This window comes from Camelus bactrianus, chromosome 12 (genome assembly GCF_048773025.1).
Source record: "Camelus bactrianus isolate YW-2024 breed Bactrian camel chromosome 12, ASM4877302v1, whole genome shotgun sequence".
NCBI lineage: Eukaryota > Metazoa > Chordata > Mammalia > Artiodactyla > Camelidae > Camelus > Camelus bactrianus.
In genome coordinates this window covers 52,870,938-52,894,367 of record NC_133550.1, presented here as the reverse complement: position 1 = coordinate 52,894,367, position 23,430 = coordinate 52,870,938, and the positions used below count along the sequence as shown (strand labels likewise).

Here is a 23,430-nt window from a genome sequence, read left to right as displayed (position 1 = left end):
ACTTTTGTTTTATTCTGAATGAGATGCGGAGCCACAGGATGGCCCTGAGAAAAGGAGTAACATATCCCATTACGTTTTGACAGGATTGCTCTGGCTGCTATGTTGATAACAGACTAGATAGACAGGGGTATAATCAGTTTTGAGGTTGCTGCAATAGCTTAGGGAAGAGATGAAGGAGATGTGGACCAAGATGGTAGCAGTGAGAGAGATAAGTAGCTGAGTTCTGAATATATTTTGAGGGCAGGGCCAACAAAATTTCCAAATAGCCCAAGTATGAGGTAAAAGAAAAAAAGGAATCAAACAATGTTAAGTGTTGGAGTCTGACCACCTCGAAGAACAGAACTGCTATTATCTGAGATAGAAAAGACAGTGAGACGAAATAGTTTACAGGGAGAAATATTAAGTACAGTCATTCCTTGGTATCCACAGAAGACTGGTACCAAAACCCGCCTCCTCTGCAATACCAAAATCTGGGGCTGCCCAAATCCCTTATAGAAAATGGCATAGTATTTGTATGTAACCCATGCATATTCTCCCATATACTTTAAAATCATCTCTAGATTACTTATAATGCCTAATACAATGTAAATACTACGTAAATAGTCTAAATACACTGTAAATGTTATATAAATAGTTGCCAGCATGAGGCAAATTCAAGTTTTGCTTTTTGAAACTTTCTAGAATTTTTTCCCCAAATATTTTCCATCTGCAGTTTGTTGAATCAGTGGATGGGAACCCTTGCAAATGGAGGGTTGACTATATCTCAGTTTGGGAAAGCTTAAGTTTGAAATGCCTGTTAGATATCCAAATCGAAATGCCAAGTAGGCAACTGAACATACAGACCTGTACAGGGAAAGCTTCAGGCTGGTAAGAAAATAGTGTCATTGGGGCAGAGGGTGGGAAGGGATAGACTGGGATTTCAAAATTGTAGAATAGATAAACAAGATTATACTACTGTATAGCACAGGGAAATATATACAAGATCTTACGGTAGCTCACAGACAAAAAAATGTGACAATGAATATATATATGTTCGTGTATAACTGAAAAATTGTGCTCTACACTGGAATTTGACACAACATTGTAAAATGATTATAAATCAATAAAAAATGTTAAAAAAAAAAAAGATGATTAAAAAAAAAGAAAGAAAAAGAAAATACTGTCACCAAAATAATAACAGTGGTTATCTCTAGAAGGTAGAATTATATGTATCATATTTTTCTGAATTATTTAAATATGCCACATTGGTATGCATTATTTTTATAGTCAAAAAGATTAAACCTATCTACTTTTTGGAAAAAATAAAAACACAATTTTTAAAGTGATCTTTTCAATCTGCATTAGCTATTTTATAATGGAATAATCATCCATGATTAAGTATAGTGAAAAATATATTTTAAGACTCTAACTTGAAATCCTAAAACAAAATACAAAAAATGTTCACATTTCAAACAGAGCACCATATATTACTCACTGTCTCTTGAACTTCAGCAACTTCTGAATATTGCAAGATCTAAAAAAAAGACAAATTTTCTCAGGCGTGATTTAATTTCCTGTACCTGAATCTGAATCTAGAGAGCACCCAGAGTTTAGCAAATGAATTAAGTGGTACATTAATCTTTTAAGAAGTACCAGAAAGAAAAGGTACAATGGTATGTTTACTAGTATGTTTACACTGGAAACTAAACCTTTAAAAAAAAAAAAAAATCCCAAGGCTTCAGGAAATCAGTCAATTTGCCAACCTGTGAAGTCCTCTCTGGCACGTTCTGGGGCTTTTTCACAGTTATCCTCCCTGCATGAATTTAATTCCATCAGTCTTTTTGCCATGGAAGCCCCTTTCCTCTTAGTATCTAAAATACTACTGCTCTGACTTCCTGTCTCCTAGTTCCCTACCTCAACTTTTTCCTCCCACTCAGTGAGTGAGTGACCTTAATCAGTGCTCAATCCTCAACTACTTGTTTTTTCTCTGCCTTCTCTTTCCTGCAGATTCCATTCATACTCAAGGCTCATTTATGACTTTTATTCGGATGACTTCCAAGTTTCTTCTTCAGACTTTGTCCATCTCCAAAGCTTTAGTCCAAAATATTGCTAACTGTATGTTTAGACAGTATTGTAAATTAACTTCTGATTGTAAAATTCTGTTAACAAAGGAAGGGCTTAAGCTTGTTTAAACAAGCATCTTTATGTCAAATATCACACTTAGTAACTTCCCTCAGAAACCAGCTTCCATGCCAATTTGCCCAATTCTTTCAGTGGTACCATTTTCCTTTCAATAACTCAGATCTAAACCCTTGAGACATCTAAGATTCTCTTTTCCCCTCAACATCTATCTGATCAGGTCATTAAATTCTGATTAACTTTACCTAGACAATATCTATTGCACATCTAGTCCTTTGGTTCAATACCAACTAGGCCAGATCCACATAACCACATTTCTCAAATTCTGCATCTTCCTTTCAATAGAGGTCCTTGCATTCAGTCTCACTTCACTCATTTATCTTGTATGCTAAATATTGGAATTCAAAAATACAATAAAGACATGGTCTTTACCGCCAAGAAGATGATGACATATTGAAGACTCTGTGTACTGTATAGTAATTCACTGGACATTAAGATGAGTCATCTCCAAACCACCCAATATTACTCATTCTTCAAGCCAGCCCTATCATTAGCAAGTCATTTAACTGTTCTGAAGTTTATTTTCTCCTCTGCAAATATGCAATTATTAAACCTTAAAACTTTCCAAAATTGTTGTGAGGCTAAAAACAGTTTACATGAGTGTACTTTATAGATTTTTGTTAAAGTGGTATACAGACATAAGGCAGAATTACTTAGTAGTACAACAAAAGACAAAGACTAAAAAAGGACCAAGAAGGGAATGATTAACTTACCAATTTAAGCTAATTCCCTAAATTATCACTTGGGCCATGTTGCTTCTCTACTTAAAAACATTTGATAGCACCCATCCTTTAAAAAATAAGCCCTAAGTCCCGATATTTAAATCTTCTGCAATTTGACCCAAATATTCATTCCATAGAAATGTTTTGATTTCCTATGAGATAGCCCTGAAACTCCAAAATTTCACTTATCTAAATTAAGTTGTCATCTACTAAAATTTATTGCTCAGAGTGATCTGTAATGTTCTCCTAACTTTGTTTTTGCTTCCCTATTGACAGATCAAAAGTTCCCTGACCTTGAACGCTCAACTCAAATGGCCAATTCTGTTACCAAAGTTCAAGCTGAAGTTATCTTTCCCCAACTCTTACTTTCTAGTATCAGTTCTTTAACAACACATAATTAGTTATCTCATATGATTTTCTCTATTGCTACCATAAATAAATAAGAATTAAATTATTATGTAACTTTTCCTTAATATTACAATGGCCTACTATAGTGCTGTTAAATAGAACTTTCTGCAATGATGGAAACGGTCTGTATCTGTGTTGTCCAATAGGTACACGTGTCCAATAGCTACATGTGGCTATTAAATTTTTTTTAATGAACTCTATTCATTGACAACTCCTCAAATTAGGTTTCCATCTTAACCTCTCCTGAGTTCCAGCCTCTTAAGGCTATCCCAGTCACTCTCCTGGTACATTCATTCTTCTAATCCTAGAAAAAAATATCACATGCTTGGTAAGGGTTTTCCTGACCTCTCATGCCAGGCATAACAAAGGAATACTACATTCTAGCCAGGCATAACAAATGGATACTCCATTTGTGTCATCACTGTATCTTTCTACCAGGTAGAATTACAGGGGACAGCCCACAGAGCTCCACATGTTCCTAGGGATCTGCAGCTCCATCATCCTGACTAAGGATGTAAAAAGAATCCTCAACTCACTTTTCCCCCAAACCTCAACACTTACACCCTAACCACCACAGTTTGCTTAACAGGCCTGCAAGCTCCACACTTGGCTCTTATCTCTGCCTAATAAGGTACCTTTAGAACTCAATCCAAAAGCCACTTTGTCAGAAGACTTCCATGATTTTCCTAGAAAATAGCAACACCTATCTCCTATTCTGGTACTTGCTATCCTTCTTAGCTTGTTTCATTTTTCATCACAACAATCATCACATAACACAGTATATATCTGTGCATGCTTTTTGTCTTTTTCCAATGGAATATTAGCTCCACTGGAGTAGGAACTTTGTCTATTTTGTTCACTGTTGTATCTCTTAAGACTAAAACAAAGGGTGGCACATGATAGACACTCAATAAACACTGAGTGAATGAACAAATGCATGAATGCAAAAAAAAGGTTTAATCATTACTATAACCTTAATATCCAGCAAAGAATTTCGTATCTATAATCCACTGAGTTCCTGTTTATTAACTGAATTAAATTCTATTTTGGCAAAAAACAAGTCTTGCTTATCTTTGTATTTTCTGAAATTTAACATTCTTCATGCTTAAAATAGATACATAAAGCACTAATATGGACTAGAATCATAAAATCTGAGTTCTAAGCCTAAGTCTATCAATATTCCCTGGTAAATTTGAATAAATAACTTGAATTTAATTTTCTTACTTGTTCATAACATCTGTTATAGTCTTCAAATTCTGTTATACACTAACAATTTAACTTAGAAAATTACCTCATTCCTAAGAACATCCTTAGCTGTAACTTAAAGCATGTTTGTACTTTCTTCCACTATTAGTCTTTGGACATCATATGCCCAAATTCTATTGCTAGAAATTTCCCTGTCTTTTTCTTTAATAATTCTGTCCTTCATAAGCAACACAGTTACAGATTCACCACCAGTTTTTGGTAATGGAGCATAAGCTGTATTTCTTCTGGTATTGGTGGTCTCTTGCCAAGATTAAACCAACCTACTTCATCAAAGTCTTCACATAAAAGGGAAATTCAAAATCAAACAACATGTTGTCACTTGTAACTAATGTCATGCATCTGGTGGAACTACTGGTGAAGGAAGGAAATAGTTATGAAGCAAGAAAAAAGTTAACTATCCACTCAAAGAGTTCAATCCATGACCTTGGCCTTTGACCTCATTGACATTCTCTTCTATATCTAACCTATCCATCCACAGTTACCTGTAAATGTTATGCAATAACAACACAATAGAAACCACATGATCACATCACGATCATGCCAAGTTAGGTAGGATAACTGGTCATGCACATAAATATTTCAGTGTATGATGCTCAATCTTATGATCTGTTTACATAATTTCCAGTTTCAGTCTGAAACAAGAGCTTATATTACTTGGAATTTCATTTTGACCAATTATTTACACAGATACATGAGCCCATATTCTATATTGGCTCATGACTGTGATCTGAATTAAGACATAAGAACTGCATAACAAATCTCTTTCTTTCTAAAATTCTATTCTATTTCTAACAAATCATTGATTAGTATATCATGTTGTTCGGTATCAAGCCACAGGCAAGACTGCTAATAATAATATAAAAACGTCAACCTCCATGACTCATAATATCTACCACATACAAAAATGCAGTTAGCAACTGCTCTCTATACCTCAGTAACTATATGGTGCCTAAATGCCAAAAAATTCTCCCCAGATAGAAAAGTCAAAATTAGTTACAGGAGGACAAAACTTGGCATTAAGTAAAACAGATCATGATCACACAGTTTTCAAAGTATATATTATATTTGGTAATGTATATAAAAACTTTAAGGGGATGTTTAAAAGGCTAGGTGTAATACAGATCTGTTTATAACATAAAAACATTAGCCTTACATTCAGTGACAAGATTAACAGACTTAGAGTATCTGCATTTGAATCCTAACAGACCCCAGTGACTAGCTTATGTGATCTAAGGAAAATCACTATCCCTTTTGGAGCCTCAGTTTTTTTATCTCTAAAGACAGAGTAATATCTACTTCACAGCACTATGGAGAGGATCAAATGAGAAAGTGTGTGAGACACCAAGCCCACGTAAGGCCACATAGTAAGTCCGCAAAATATTATGTTTTTTCTCTCCACACCAATACAGTAACCTAAATATGGAAAGTGAAGATTTTAGAAATCTAGGAAAAAAGCAAGATTCAGAAGGAACATATTTTCTGTTCTGCCACTGCAACCCTACAGGTTTTAAGCGGCTTTTACCTAGATTACACACTGCATGCTAACTTGGTCCCCGGGCTAACCACCTCTACTTCTATGGTTCTCAACCTTAGCTGTGCACTGAAATCACCTGAGAGACTTTAAAAATTACTCATGTCTGTGTCTCACCCTCTGAGAGTCTAATTCACAAGAAGAGAGACAATCAGACATTATGTGCCTCCTGAAGGTAAAACACAACACCATCAATGAAGAATTCTTGTCAAAAAAAATTGAACCTGAATCTGAGCAAGCCTCAGATTAGAATTATGTAATGACTAACTTATAAGAAATATAATTGAAAACCATACTAAACAATCACCGTGGGGGAAAATTCAGATTTTAGGAAATGCTACAGGATAAAGTACTTTATCTCTCCAATAAATTGAAAAGGGAAATTAAAAATTGAAAAGGAAAAATTAAAAACAGATGCAGGAGAGACATTAAAGATTAAAAACAACTTAAGTGACTTATCAACAAAGTCCAACACAAAGACAATAAAAAGAATATAAAGTAATTAGGGACATTTAAGCATTGACTAGTTATTTGATTATATTAAGGAATTATTCATTTTTAGGATGACAAAAATATTTATGGTTAAAGTTTTTTTTTAAGTCTTTATATTTTAGAGATATATAACTGAAATACTTATTAATAAAATGATGTATCTGGAATTAGCTTAAAAAAATATGGGATGGAACGGTAGGTGGAAGTGCACATGAAACAAGATTGACCTGAGATGATAACTACCGAAGATGGGTGATGGGTACGCAAGGATTATACAGCTGTGAGTATGGGCATGCAAATTAATGGAATTGCTCCAATTTTTGGTAACTTTGAGTGAGTGAGTCATAGTTTTTAAATGTTGCTATTTTTGTTCTTTTATTTAAATACAGTTGACCCTGTATTTTTTTAAATATATTTGAAATTTTACATAATAAAGAGTTCAAGGAAGATAACGTCTATTAACATTCTTAAATATTTGATTAATATAAACTGTTACTGTTAGCAAGACTGGGAAGATGAAGCTATTTTAATATAAGAGATAACGAGTATGTAGGTGATAAATTAATGACTAAAATTTCTAGTTATTTTATTACTTCACATATGATCTCTGCAACCTAAGAATTTACATAATTTAGGACCTCAATCTAACTGGCAACTCCCCAGGTGAGATGTCCCACCAGACTACCAACTTTGGATTATTTGGCAATAGGACCCACTCCACTAGACTGGGGTGCACCAGAGGTAGGCAGAAAAACTGCCTCCAAAAGATGTCCACATCCTAATCCCTGGAACCTGTGAATATTACCTTACATGATACAAGGGACTTTGCAGATGTGATTAAGTTAAAAATCTTGAGACAGGACAGTTATTCTGGACCATCTGAGTGGGCCCAATGTAATCAGGAGGGTCCGCATAAGAGGGAGACAGGAAGGTAAAGGTGAGTAGCAGGAGAGATGCGACAACAGAAGACAGAAGTTCAACTATCGGGAAGAAGGAGCCATGAGCCAACGGATGAATGCAATTTCTAAACACTGGTAAAAAGAAATGGATTCTCCCCACAGAACCTCCAGAAGGAACACAATATCTTGCTTTTAGAGAAACTCAGTTACCTAAAATGACCTGTGTTCATGCTGAGGCTGGATGACCAGCTGTCAGGGGATAATGCAGATAGAATTCTTACATTAGTCAGGTCATTAGACTAAATCATCTCTTAAGTTTTCCCACGAAGACTAAGAGGGGGAAGTAGCCACAGGACTCAGAGGTTTACAAAAGGCTCTGCTGGTGGCATAATCTTTGTTAACAACAAAAAAACAGGCCTCTGTGAGGCAATCCTGAAGTACACAAGCATTAGCCAAACACTTAGCAGGCAGGTCTCAGAGCATATTCAAATATTAGATGAACATATGTACCAAATTTGGTGGCCCATTTATCATAGATGAGACAAGAGACTTCACAGCTCTTCTCCACCCATTTCCACTTGGGGTGGGGAATGGGGAACTAACAAGAACAGCCAAGTGCCGAGAATACTTTAAGAGGATTAGTAATTGGCATATGGTTCATTTATCACTCGACTTGAATGCATAATGACTTAAAGGTCAGTTATTGGGAAACCATACTGAAAATACTGTTGTTATAAATATGCTATCACTAGCAACATACAACATACTAAATCAATAATGATAATAATGAAACTAAATTAATAATACAGTTGACCTTCAAACAACACAGGTTTGAACTGTGCAGCTCCACTTAAAGGGGGATTTTTTTAATAGAAAATACTACAGTACTACAGACCAGTGGTTGGTTGAATCACGGATACCAAGGAACCAGGGTTCTGGGTGGAGGGTTGGAGGCTCTACCCATCCCCGTCTCCTCACAATTGTTCAAAGGTCAACTGTATTTAAACGAAAGAACAAAAATAGCAACACTTAAAAACTGTGACCCACTCAAAAATAATATCTGGTATTACCAAAAATTGAGGCAATTCCATTAATTTGCATGCCCATATACACAGCTGTATAATGTTGCCAAATGTTACATATAGTAGCCATACTTCTTAGAATATGATTTAAAGCCCTCAGTAAACTCTAATAACATACTAATTTTACTTTATAAGCACCAAATCACAGTAATCAAGAAGAACTCACCTAGTATGTATTTTAAAATCAAAATCTGAGGAAACTGGGTCATCTCTAGGCCCATGAAGAAGACACTAATTTACAACATTCTGAGAATTAGTAAACTAAATCATCTTTGCAGTTACTTCCACTTCAGAAAACACCCGATTCAAAGTGTCCAATTTAAATTAGAATCTTCAGATTTCCTCAACTGAGAGTCCCTTATACTACTACAAAGATTCAAATGTATTTTTAAAACTTTTATTCTCTTCTAAAAAGTCATTTACATAATCAATTTTTAGTACAACAAAAGGTTTTGACCTCAGACCTTATAAAGTAGTTCCCTCTGGTAAAAGAAATAATATACAAGATATTCAAAATATACGAATATCCTTAAGGTAAGGAACATGCTCAATTTTTTAAAAAATCTAAAGCTGTATTTCACTTATTTAGTTTACCTCAATCTATCAATAAAAATTTGACCCCTACACTTATAGGATTTCTTAGTAGTTGACTTCCAAAGTGATGAGAATTCTGGAGATTTACAAAATATTTTAAGATGTATATTAAATGTACACTTGTGTTCTGAAGTACATTAGTATAGTATAAAGATTCAATCTATATTTTTCAGTATTACCACTTAAAACAAGCAACACTATCTCAAAAATATAACTATACATAACTGGAATAATAAAAGAGCAAATGAATTTTTTAAAAACAGAAAGCATACTCTCATGTAGAAGAAAATCGAATAAACTGACAATAATGTCAGATTGAGTCCAAGCTTTCACAACCTCACACCAAGACTACCATAACAGTCTCTGAATTAATATCTTTATCTTTCACTCCTCCAAATCATCTTATATCTTGCTTCCAGATTGATCTTATCCACCTTCATAAAAATATTCAATGACATTCCACTGCCTAAGAATCAAGTTCAAAATCCCTGTCTGGCACTCAAACGTTTCCACAAGTTTGGCCTCTATCTGCCACACTGATCCTTATTCTTGTAAACAACTCTCCCTTCCAATCTACCTTAATTTTGCTACTCATTTTCTGCTGAATAAACCTTGAGCAATTCATTCCCCATTTAGCCTTGCCTCCTGCTATCCTTCCTGCCTAAAATGCTCTCCTTGCTCATTTTCAATCCTATTACCTATGTTGTTCAGAGTTTTGTGTTCTCTTAAGAAAGGTTCTCTACTCCAGTGTACAGCAATAATTCAATTTTCCCAACTTGTAAACTATGCCTTGTTTATGTCCCTCATTTAACACTTAGTAAACGCTATTACTGCCTTATCTACACTTCCCTCTATCTAGTCTTCCCAAAATAAAGGTAATTCAGACGGACTACATTGTACATCTCTTAGCAACCCTTTCACTGGGCACAGTACTTTGCACAAGACTGCATTAAAAAACAACAACAACAACAACAAAAAAACCTTACTAATAAGAAACCAGTGCATGCAATCAGATTTTTTAAAATACTGCCACCTCATACAGACACACTGCTTTATATTTTCAAAGAACTCTCTGGTTTCACTAGATCATATTGTTCCTGTCAAGTACTCAGAATGAATATGCCTACTTATATATTTTTTATTGAAGTAGAATATTTGCCTCAGTACCTTAGGTAGCAAAAATGAGATTCAGAGAAAGTGTAAAGCCAAAATTACTGAATAACGTAGGGCTTTTTTTCAATGCGTTTTATTGCCTTTCCTGCCTCCTAATTATTTATCCTTTTGGAGAGAAGGCTGAATATTAATAGTTATATTACCAATAATGATTGTAGCTTTTATTTATTGGATATTTAAAATGTTCATAGCTGTATAATAGGCACTTCACAGATACATTACTTCAAAACTCAGAACAACTCTGGGAGGTAGATATTACTATTATCTTTATTTATTAATAGATGAGGAAAATTGGAAACCCTGAGAATTTAATTAATTACCCAGGTCATGTAACTAAGTGACAGAGTTCAGATGATTATAAGGCACAGCTAAACGTCTACAGAGCCCATGTTCTTACTCACTTCTCTTAGATCTAAACAGTAACTAACTTAAGCCATGCAGTTCAAAGGTGATATTTTATAAATAGATAACTCAAAGGTGGACCTCAAGATTAGTTTCAAATGTAGAATAATATTTCAGTAGTTCACACTGAAGTTCTTGGTATTATTGTCTCTAAAACAAGCTACGATACTTTACAGAAGAAACTTCATGAACCACAAGAAGAAAACTGCTCTCGTTACTTTTTAAATAACTTGCTCTAACTTCTCAGTATCAATATAACTTAAAATAAACAATGATTAAAACTTTATCAACATAGTGCAGGTATTCTGGTATAGAATTTAATACTATCTACTTAGTTTACTTTAAAAGGTAACAATAAATTATAAGCAATTCTATTCAGAAAAATAGGTACATAGTCAACATGTTAGTAGCAAAGTATTCAGAGACAGACAGACGTCAGTTCCACCATTTATACTGTGAGCTTTTAGAGAAGACAATTAACCTTCCTGAACTTATTTCCCTATCTAGAAAAGTAAGGATAAACAAGTGTCTACTTTTAACAGCTGTCGTGAGGACAATCGCACAAAGCATACACTTAGAAACAGCGATTGTTATTACGGTATTTTAGCTCTAAGATTAAAAATATTTCAGTTAAAAATACTTAAGAAAAAGTCCATTAGCTTTAAATAAGAAAATATTTATGGTTAATACCATGTTCCAAGACAAGATTTTAATCTTAACTTTTTTTCTGAAATTAAAGTGAAAACAAAACAACCTACCGTCAGTTTTCCATTTAGTCACCATTACAATAACCTTCTTCATAAACCAAGTTACTTCCATGTCCATTTTATTCTCTATTAACAAGTTATCATTTTAAAGTTTAACTTTTTTTTTTTGACCATTAAAGAAACTAAAACAAGTTTGAACCAGAAATTCAAAAAAATGTTGAGACTAAGTTAACACAAGTAAGCAAAACTGCATTTTGCTATCAATCATTACACTGGCCCTACAGGAGCCTGAACAAAGGACATTCACTAAATTAAAATTTACAAATACTGCAATATGTGACTCTCAACTCCATAGCAATAAGAAAGACAGAAAAGTTGGCCTCCGCATTATTTCAACAATATAATTTTGTCAAAGAATCTACCACATCACAAATCACAGAGTTATCAGCTGACTACATGTTACCCACTGGCACCATTACTTTAAGTAATCCAAACATCCCTAATAGTCTATAAATCAATATTTAATGGAATCTCTATAAATAGAACAGGAGGATTGAAAATTAAATTACTTGCTTTTGTACAGCGACAAATTATCATTTAATCTACCCTACTGGTGAATTTTTGCTTTTTTTTTTTTAACTTATTGGATAAGGTACACTTAACTGCTACCCTTACCTATTTGTTTTAATTTCAGAATACAATTCAATCATAATCACAAGGCAGTAATATTTAAATCTTTATACTCTTATAGAAGTATATGTGGCAACTGCTCTTAATTCTTAATTATTTTAACTGTTCATTCTGTCCACCTATGCATAGCTGCATATGATTTGAGATTTGCAGGCATTTAATTCCCTCAACTATTAACACCCTGTTAATTTCAGTAAGACAAAAAGTTTTTTGAGGAAAACATAAACACAAACTATTATATCAGTATGTCTTATACTATTTGACTGGGAAAGCAGGGAAGGCAGGTGGTAAAGTGAAGGCAGGTAGGAGATGGAACAGAAATAGCAGAAAACTGGGTTATACTTCAACAAGCTTTTAACTATTTGTAATTTTTATATCAACAGAGGAGTTAAGGTATTATTTTACAATATTTTTAAAAAATTTGTTTTAAACATATCTTTAAAATAAAATGATGGCTTACATCAAACACTTTACAACTGTTGTATTTGAACCACTTACCAAAGTTCGGTCAGGTTCTCCATCTGCCAAACTTGCCTCCATAGTGAAAGAAGATAGGTTTACGCTTCTCTTTCCATTAATGTTTAGCCATCTTGTATATCTGGAAATCCTAGAAGAAAATTGTATATATCAGTTCTGGTATAAAACTGTGATAAGTGGAAAATAAATCATTAAGTTTATAAGGAGGGAGAAATCATTTTAGGCTGAGGTTACAGGGAAATCCAATAATGGAAAAACAAAATAAAACAGATTCTGACACGGACTTTGAAGAATGGTAAAAGTTCAGGAAAGATAAAAGAAAATATTCCAAGTGAAGAGGAATAGCAAGAGCAAGGTTAAAGATATGAGACTACTTAAAATTTGAAAAGATGCTTACATCTACTTATAATTAAGGAAATAAAATTAGATTTTTTTCATTATGACATTGGCAAAAACTAAAAAGTGTGCTAATATTCAACACTGGCAAGAATGTAGGAAAACAGGTGTTCTCATATACTTTGTGATAGGAATATAAGCCAGAACAATTTAAAACATATACACTCTTTAAAAATTGAAGTATGTCAGTTACAATGTGTCAATCTCTGATGTACAGCATAGTAACTCAATCATACACATATTCATTATTATATTCTTTTTCATTAAAGGTTACCACAAGATACTGAATATAGTTTCCTGTGTTCTACAGAAGAAATTTTTTATAAACATATACACTTTAATCCAGCAATTTCAAGGCTAAGAATTATCCCACAATTATACAAACATACAAAGATATATAAATAAACACATCCAACAAAGTACTAGTAACCTCTCTAATAATTCTTCCTGAAAACAGCTGACTAACTAAACCAAAATCAAGACATCAGTAGACTTCTAGTTATTTCTTGGAGTTCCAAATGCCTTTTGTTTTTGCAAGTATAAAAGGCTGCACTGAAATAAAACTAAAGGATGACCCATTCAGTGGGTATGAGTCAACCTCTCTCCCCAGTCAATCCTGTCATTGCCCAATGGGCTCATGAACAAAGTAGCCATGGTGGTAGGGATGGAGGTTATGCATAGGTTCAGCAATATGGACCTCCATTCACCAAGACCACCCTGGCTACTGCCATTGCTGAGTGCCAAATCTGCCAGCAGCAGAGACCAACACTGAGTCCCCAATATGGCACTATTACCTGAGGTGCTCAGTCAGCTACCTGGTGACAGGTTGATTACACTGGACTTCTTCCATCATGAAAGAGGCAGTGTTTTATTCTTACTAAAATAGACACTCTATGTATAGATTTGCTTACCTGCAAAAAACGCTTCTGCCAAAACTATTCTCCATGAACTTACAGAATGCCTTATGTACCCATTCTATTATTCTATTATTCACTGCTGCTGATCAATGAACTCATTTCACATGAAAGAGAGAAAGAGAGAAAGAAAGAGAGAAAGAGAGAAAGAAAGAGAGAAAGAAAGAAAGAAAGAAAGAAAGAGAGAAAGAGAGAAAGAGAGAAAGAGAGAAAGAGAGAAAGAAAGAAAGAAAGAAAGAAAGAAAGAAAGAAAGAAAGAGAGAAAAAAAGAGAGAAAGAAAGAGAGAAAGAAAGAGAAAGAGAGAGAGAAAGAGAGAAAGAGAGAAAGAAAAAGAAAGAAAGAAAGAAAGGAAGGAAGGAAGGAAGGAAGAAAGAAAGAAAGAGAGAAAGAAAGAGAGAAAAAAAGAGAGAAAGAAAGAGAGAAAGAAAGAGAGAAAGAAAGAGAGAAAGAGAGAAAGAGAGAAAGAAAAGAAAGAAAGAAAGAAAGAAAGAAAGAAAGAAAGAAAGAAAGAAAGAAAGAAAGGGAAAGGAAGGAAGGAAGGAAGGAGGAAAGGAAGGAAGGAAGGAAGGAGGAAAGGGAGAAAGGGAGAAAGAAGTGCGGCAATGGGCCAATGGTCACAGAATTCACTGGCCTTACCATATCTCCTATCATCCTGAAACAACTGGCTCGACAGAACAGTGGAATGGCCTTTTGAAGACACAGTCAGAGCACCAACCAAGTGGCAATACCTTGAAGGGCTGAGGCAAGTATCTCCAAAGGGCTGTATATATTCTGAAGGTCCAATACATGGTGCTGTTTCTTGCACAGCCAAGATCGACAGGTCCAAGAATCAGAAAGGAAATTGGAGTGACATTAATCACTATTATCTTTATTGACCCACTAGCAAAAATTTTTCTTTCCTTTGTCCATGACCTTATGCTCTGCTGGTCTAGAGGTCTTAGTTTCAAAGGGGAAAATGCCTCCATCAAGAGACACAACAATGATTCCACTGAACTGGAAGTTAAGACTGCCACCTGGCCACTTTGGGCTTTCCATGCCTCTGAATCAGTAGGAAACAAGGGAGTTACTCTACTGGCTGAGGTAACTGATCCTAATTACCAAGGGTAAATTGGACTACTATTCCACAATGGTGGTAAAATATATATATGTCTGGTTACTGGAGATGCCTAAGGGCATCTCTTAGTACTATCATGCCTTTTTTTTTTTTTAACATTTTTTTTATTGAGTTCTAGTCATTTTACAATGTTGTGTCAACCATGCCTTGTGATTAAAATCAATGGAAAGCTACAATAACCCAACCTGTGTAGTACTACTAATGACCCAAACACATATGGAAAAAAGATTTAGGTCACCTCTCTAGGTAAAGAACTATGGCTATCTGAGGTGCTTGCTGAGGGCAAAGGGAATATGGAACAGGTAGTGGAAGAAGGCATATATAAATACCAGCTACCACTACAAGACCAGTTACAGAAATGAGAACTATGATTGTTATGAGGATTCTTCTTCCTAATTTTATTATGAATATGTTGGTGTGTGTATTTATCAAATACCTGTTTTCTTCCCTCTCTCATTCCCTTGTCATATAACATAAGATATACTAACCTTACAACACAGTATTTAATCACTGTTAAGTTTTCATCAATGTTTAAATTATAAGATATCAAGAAGAGTGAACATTGCCCAAAGACTTTGCATTCCCTTTTGGGGAAAGAGTTAGTGCATTGTATGTAGAATAGTTGTGTCACGTTAGGTGGAATCTCTCTTTATTTGGAGATTAAATACTGTACTAGTTTGCTAAGGCTGCCATAAGAAAGCATCACAGACCTAGTGGTTTAAACCACAGAAATCTATTTTCTCACAATTCTGGAGGCTAAACATCTGAGATAAGGTGTCAGCAGGGCTGGTTTCTTCTAAGGCCTCTCTCCCTGGCTTTTAGATGGCTGTCTTCTCCTTTTGTCTTCACACAGTCTTCCTTCTATACATGTCTGTGTCCAAATTTCCTCCTCCTATAAGGTCATCAGTAATACTGAATCAGGACCCAACTTAATGATCCCAATTGAATTTAACTATCTCTTTAAAGACTCTATCTCCAAACATAGTTATTTTCAGAGGTACTGGGGGTTAGAACTATAAAATATGAATTTTGGGGAGACATAATTCAGCCCAAAATAGTAGGGTTAAGGAAATGTGTAAGGGTGCCAATTTGACAAGGGGTGGACTATAATGGTTAACTTTGTATGTCAACTTAGCCAAGCTATGGTACTCAGTTGTTTGGACAAACACATCAGTCTAGATGTTGCTGTGAAGGTATTTTTCAGATGTTATTAATGTGTAAATCAAAAGAATTTGACTAAAGCAGATTATCATCCACAAAGTAAATGAGCTTCAACAATCAGATGAAAGCCTTAAGAGAAAAAGACTGAAGTCCTCCAAAGAAGGAATTCTGCCTCTAGACTGCCTTTGGACTCAAGACTTCAGTATCACTCTTCTCTAGGTTTCCAGCTTGTCAGCCTGTCCTGCAAATTCCAGGCTTGCCAGCCCACACAATCACATGAGTCAATTTCTTAAAATAAATCCCTCTTTTTCTTCTCCTCTCTCTCTGTATATGCATATACCCTATTGGTTCTGTTTCTCTGGAGAACCTTGATTAATACAATATGTATGTGTGTATTCATATCTTACCCAAATAAATATAGAGACAGATGTATTTATCTTATCATTCATAGCCATCACCTTCTGTGCTCTCCTCTGTGTCACAGAAGCTAGGAGTATGAAAATTTTATTTTGCAAACATCTTTTGCCCCTGGGATTCTGTATGTGATTTACATTCAGCCACTGCAATGCATTTGCACAGTATTTGGAAGGCAGAAGAGATACAGAAAAAGGCCATTCTTCTGAATGCAATCAACAGACGTGTGGACTTTGACAGACATGAGGTTTTACAGTAATCACCAAATGTTCCCCTGCCAGTTCCCTATGTTGGTATTGCATTTCTGGAATAAATCACACTGGAATATGAAAATAAACAAATAAAAAAACAAAAAATACAAACACAGAGTAAAAATCAAATCATAACATGATTAATTTTTAAAAGAGAACAGTCTTCAAAAAACTAAAAATAGAACTATCATATGATCCAGCAATTCCACCCCTGGGTGTACACTTGGGAAAAAGGAAAACACTAATTTGAAGAGATACATGTACCCCAATGTTCACAGCAGCACTACTTACAATAGCCAAGATATGGAAGCAAACCAAGTGTCCATCAATAGATAACTGGATTAAGAAGGTGTGGCATATATATACAATAGAATACTACTCAGCCACAAAAAGGATAAAATCCTGCCATTTGCAGCAATGTGGATGGACCTAGAGAACATTATGCTTATTGAAATCAGTCAGAAAGACAAAGACAAATACTGTATGGTATCCTTATAGGTGGAATCTAAAAAATAATACAAATGAATGTTTATGCAAAACAGAAACAGACTCACAGATATAAAAAACAACTCATGGCTACCAAAGGAGAGAGTGAAGGGAGGAGGGACAAATCAGGGGTATAGGATTAACAGATACAAAGTACTATGTATAAAATTGATACACAAGAAGGATATACTGTATCACATGGAGAATTATAGCCATTATTTTGTAATAACCTATAGTGGAGTATAATTTGTAGAAATACTGAATCACTATGCTGTACACCTGAAACTAATATAATATTGTAAATCACCTATACTCCAATAAAATTTTTTAATTTTTAAAAGGAAGCAGGAAAAGAAAGATAAGTGCCCTAAATTCCTCACTGTTGAAAATAAGGAGTTAAGATAAGACACTACTAATATGTCAAGAAACAAGTTTCTAGTATCTTCTTTGAAGCCAAAGCCTGGAACTAAAAATGTAACAAAAAATCCTAGAGGGAGAGAGTGACTGACTGGAAGTTCCAAGTATAAGCATACTAATTTCCCTGTCTTTTGGAGTTTAAAGCAAAAGACGATTAAATGATAATAAATCTGGGAATAGAAAAGTATATTTTTTAAAGTTAAAACAGTAATTAAACACACACTTAATGGTATTAGGCCCTAGGGAGGAGGCCTGAAGAGAAGAAAGGCAGTCTCCTATTTAACTTTTTGAAAAGAATATGTGTTGCTTCTATAACCAAAGAGAATGTCTAATAGCTTTTTATAAAAGAGTACAGTGCATCACAATCCTGAAGACTCCTTTCTCCAAATTGCCAAGCTAAGGCTGGGCCTGCATCCTAATTTAAACATAATTACTAGCTGAATTCAAAGTTGAAAGAAGACTATGTTCCCTCTTTTGTTCCTTTTGTTATCAGCACTCTAGACATTGTTTGGGGGAACTAGTTGATGCCTCCTGGTCTACACTTAAATTAACAAAGTTCCTAGAGAAAGAATTTTTAAGAAAATCTTCCCTACTTGGGGCTTGAATTTCAGTCAGAGAGGGAAGAAAGGAGCATCTACCAAGCAAGGTTAATAGCTTTAACACATGTCATTTAATCATAACAACCTCATGATGCTGTATTGAATGATGGCGGCCTTATCTGAAGGCAGTTACAAGTTGTGTATGATTAGTTGGTGGCTTCCTATTTCACAGGCTACCCCAGAAGTTTTTTGTTTTGTTTTGTTAAATGCATAAGTTACAAAAACAAGGATTCTCAAAAGCACAAATACCTACCAATGAACACACCATAGTTCTAAAGAATAATACTACATTCTTATTACTGGAAACTAGGATTAAATGCAATAATTGTAAACTTACTTGCTGCCAATTTGATTAAAAAATCAGATTGCAAATAAGAGTAATTTGGTCTAGCTAGTCTGAACTAATCTACAGTATTTACACTATATTAAACCCTAGAGGAAAGCCTAATATAATGAGAAATTAATAATACAAATGTGACAGGTTCCAAAAAACAAGCTAGCACCAACATCCTACTCATAAGAACTTTGGGGGGAAAAATACATACATATACACATACACATATACACACTGCTTTATTAAAGCAGTCTGTCTATCCAAATGGCTTTCATCAAAATTATTGTAAAATAGCGTAGTATGTATCTATCATAAAGCATATTAATATTTTGGCACCTATGATTGAAATTTTTTCCTTCTAAAAATAATAACAACAATGATGATGATGATGATGGTAACAGAAGACTGGGAAGCAAGCAAAAAGCTGGAATGGGCCATGGGAAAGACATATAGTTATGTGCAGGGCAAATTATCCCACTAGGAGGTGGATGAGGAAGACATGTGATCAGGGAGACAGAAGAAACAGGCTAAAGTAGTCAGACCAGCTCCTAGAAGAGGGAAAGGCATAGCAAATTACTTAAGGATATAAAGGTGAAAGAGAGGAAAAAAAAATCTAGACCTCCCTTACCAAGATTTCTCTGAAGTATGTAGATATGTAGGTACTCCCAAGCACTGTTCTCTCCCCAAAAAAACCCTCATTAAAAGTACCTTACTTCATAAACACATTGTGCCTGTATGTGTCTATTTTACAACATTATTATAATCTAGTTTGCATTTATCTAAGGACTGCTTGACAATACATTAAAGCCCAATAAATTACTTAAATTATAACTAGAAAGGTGTCCAAATATTTTTTACATCTCTGATTTGGCAAATTCATTAAGTACTTCAACTAGATGTGCTATTTTGTACATATATAGACATATATGCAGACAGCGGTGATACTGTGATTTATAAGAAATATGTAAATTTGGTCTTTCAGGTGACCAAACGTATATATTTCAGGTGTATTTGGTCTTCATCCACAATTCCTGGCTCAACAGCTCCCAAAACCCTTCAAATTTTAATGGGATGATACTTGGTATCTTGTTCTCAGTTCCTGAAAACTCTTCAGGGAAGGTAACTTTTGGATCCCGCACAAGTGTAGGGACTAGCTGCCAGAACCAAATGATGACAAGTTTGGAACTTTCAGTTCTACCCCTGATTTCCAGAGAGGAGAGAGGGGCTTGAAGTTGAATCAGTCACCATTGGCCAAAGATTTACCCAATCATGACTATGTAATAAAGCCTCCAAAAAAACCCAAAAGGGCAGCTTTAGGGTTCCCTTTTTTCCCAGCAAGTTTCCACATCTGGGAACCAGCCTCTTGCCAATGCCATCATGCTGAGCCCCAAACTCCACAAGGACAGAAAAATCTCCTTTGTCAAGGACTTTGCCCTATGTATCTCTTCATCCAGCTGGGATTCGTATCCTTTAATATCCATAAAATATCACTAATCTAGTGATAAACAGAGTTCTGTGAGCCATTCTAGCAAATTAATCAAACCCAAGGATGGGGTCCTGGGAACCTCTGATTTACAGCCAGTCAGTCAGAAGTACAGGTAACAACATGGACTTGTGACTGGTGTCTGAATACACAGAGTCCAGCCAAAATGATACTGTAAGCACTTTGCCCAGAGGAAAACCACAGTGTTAGTCTAAGTGCAGTGAAAATCAGGAAATCATTACTACCAAATTTCTGTCAAGTTACAAAACAGATCCCATTTCTCATTATCTCTGAACTAACCACTAATATAAATGTAATTTATAAAATTTATGGTTTATCAACCCCTAATATCTACTGTTACTTCACCATCAGTTATATGTCATTTGTAGGGCTCAAAACACATTCATCAAATATTTATTTACCTCCTGTCACATAGGAGGCACTGTTCTAGATTTTGGACACATGGAAAATAAAACATCATTCCTGTCCTAGCTGAAAGAAAGCAAAATTACTGACTAGTATGCTACTACATAATGAGCCTTATGACAAAGGGATTGCATGATATTATCTTCAGCATCACATAAGGATATTAAACCCAGACTTCTGGAGGTGGTAGACTTAGAATATCCCCCACAAAACCCTTGCAAAGTCCCTTTACATTAAAAAAAAAATTAACTACCAGAAATAAAATATATAAATAAACCTAACTATTAATTAATACAGAATCTTTCATAAATATTTATAATCTAAAGGGCTTTCTTATGCAGTCTATTGTAAATTTAGGTTTATACTTTTTTAGATTCGTTTTTTGCTTTTTAGAGTAAATCACAAACAAAACTAGTTTACATTATCTTCCAATGGATATATAATCCTACAAAAAAAAAGTAAGAAAGAACTAAAGTAATATCAAATTACTATACAGATTATGATTTTTTTAAAAAAATGCATGTGGAAAAGGAATGGATTAGAAAAGTAATTTCCAAGTTTGAAAATAAACTTTGGTTACAGCAAGATTCTATCATATATATAAAACACTGGACATTTTGCAGAGTTGGAAACAGAGAGGAAATTATTTATTACTGAATAGAACATAATTCACTTGAAGTTATAAAAGTTTCCTTAAAGATCATCAAGCCAACCTACAGACAGCTGCACTAAGTAAGGTTTTACTATGCCTTCATACTTTTAAAACCTTAAGAGAAGAAAAAAAATCATTCCAAAGTAAACTATGTAGCTCCATGTGTTTTAAAAGAAATAGCAAACTAGCCCATAGAAACAATAACCAACCCAGCAGCAATTAGACCCCAGCACCCAGTCTGTGATCTCTAAATAACATTTCTCATTAAGACACCAGGGCTTCTTGAAGAAATGGCATATTCCAAATCTAAGACAACAAATATGCAAGATAAGCCTAGATCTTGTATTCCAGAGAGCAAAAAAGCTATCAAAAACTATTAGAGTAATATAATAAAGACTCAGGAGCCAACTTGAAGGGGCTACCAAGAGCCAAAGAAGGGACAACTTAAGTACTGAAAAAATCAAATCAAATCAAGGAATATAGAAGCTTTGAACAATGGATTTAAAAACTTGAATAACTCACCTATAAATTTCACTGCACACAACAACTGTAATGTATTCTTTTCAAATATACATATTTCCAAATTCGAGTATATGCTGGGCTAAAAAGCAAGTCTCAAATAACTTACAAAAGGCTGAAAACATACAGACTGATCTCTGACCACAATGCAATTAAGCTAGAAATCACCAACAAAAAGATAACTAGAAAATCTCTATGTATTTTGAAATTTAGAAATACACCTCTAAACAACCGATGAATTAAAGAAGTAATCACAGTGGCAATTAGGAAGCAAGAAGGAAAATTAAATTTTTAACTAAATGATAATAAAAACACTATTTATCAAAACTTGAGATATACGGAGAAAAGTTACAGCTATAAAAGTTTGAAAACTAAAGAACTAATCATCTCTTTCAAAAAAATGTGAAAGAGGAGCAAATTAAACCTAAGAAAGTAAAGAAAAGAAAAAAGAGCAGAAATAAATGACAGGGAAAACTAAAATACAAAAAAGAAAATCAACAGTTAAAAATTCTTTGGAAAGAATAAAATTAATGAATGCTAGATAAGACTACACAAAGGAAAAAAAAAAACGCAGAAGTAGCCAATATTATCACTGATAAAAGACATCACAATAAATCCTCCAAACATTGAAAAAATCCTAAAAGGAAATTATAAATACCTCTATACCAACAAATTTGAAAATTTATATGGACAAATTCTTAGAAAAGTTCAACTTACTGAAACTTCTGCAAGAAGAAACAGAAAATCAAAATAGTCCTATTGAATCCATAATAAAAACTTTCCAACAAAGAAATATTATCTATTTATTAATGTATTCATTCATTTATATTTTTCTATCACCTGGTACACCAATTGTTTTAAAAATGGTAATTAGTATCTTTTATCATTGTATATACAGTACAAACAGGTCATATTTGCTAAGATAGATGACAATGCTAAATTTCAAATATTTGGCTTCAAGAACTGAAACAATCAAAATGATATACAAGGAGCTTATTAGTTTAATAAAAACCACCAGAAACAAGAATCACAGTTTCCCCCTCCCCTACCTCCCACACACCATCCTATAAAACATCTCAGCGACAACAACTTTGAACAAAAGGCTGCAAGACCCAAAATATGGAAAATTTGTTTGGAAAATCTTTGTTATGAACTTCCTGGCATAAACAGATAAACCAAATGGTCTTAAATGAATGAATGAACTGGAAAAATACATTCTCATATCACACTAGTTCTAAAAAGGAACAGATTACAACAAATAGACTTCATTTCTCCTTCCGTGAAGAGTTGTTTCCTCCTCTATGCAAAATGTTTCTACTACAGAACTGATCACACTGTATTTTTAAATATTTGTTTACCCACCTGCCTTCCCCATTTAGATCATGATGACAACCAATTTACACAAATTAATGAGTGCCTGATATGTATCAGGCATTATGCTACCTTCTGGAGAATCAAAGTTCACAAAACACACATGGTCCATCACCTCATGAGGTCATGGGAAGCTTCTCATGGGAAATGATGCTTTAAATTGAGACCTAAAGGATGAGTAGTAGTTCGCTAAATAAAGAAAGGCAAGAAACACAATCCAAGAAGAGAACATGCATAAGCCCTAAGGCAGGAGACCAGTCATATATTTTTC

General features: G+C 34.4%; 1 protein-coding gene across 8 annotated transcripts in view; it reads right to left on the bottom strand.

Moving 5' to 3' along the window:
• OSBPL8 (oxysterol binding protein like 8) overlaps positions 1-23,430 on the bottom strand; it is a 134,303-nt gene that overhangs the window by 82,862 nt on the left and 28,011 nt on the right. For 4 of the 8 annotated variants that reach the window (XM_010958847.3, XM_045519444.2, XM_074375369.1 and 1 more), the window contains one exon: positions 12,643-12,751. In XM_010958847.3, the coding sequence (XP_010957149.2) occupies positions 12,643-12,684 (42 nt within the window). In that variant the 5' untranslated portion in view covers positions 12,685-12,751. Of the gene's footprint in view, positions 1-1,474; positions 1,514-12,642; positions 12,752-23,430 lie in introns of those variants that run through there. The other 4 variants (XM_010958846.3, XM_045519442.2, XM_074375368.1 and 1 more) reach the window with 2 other exon arrangements.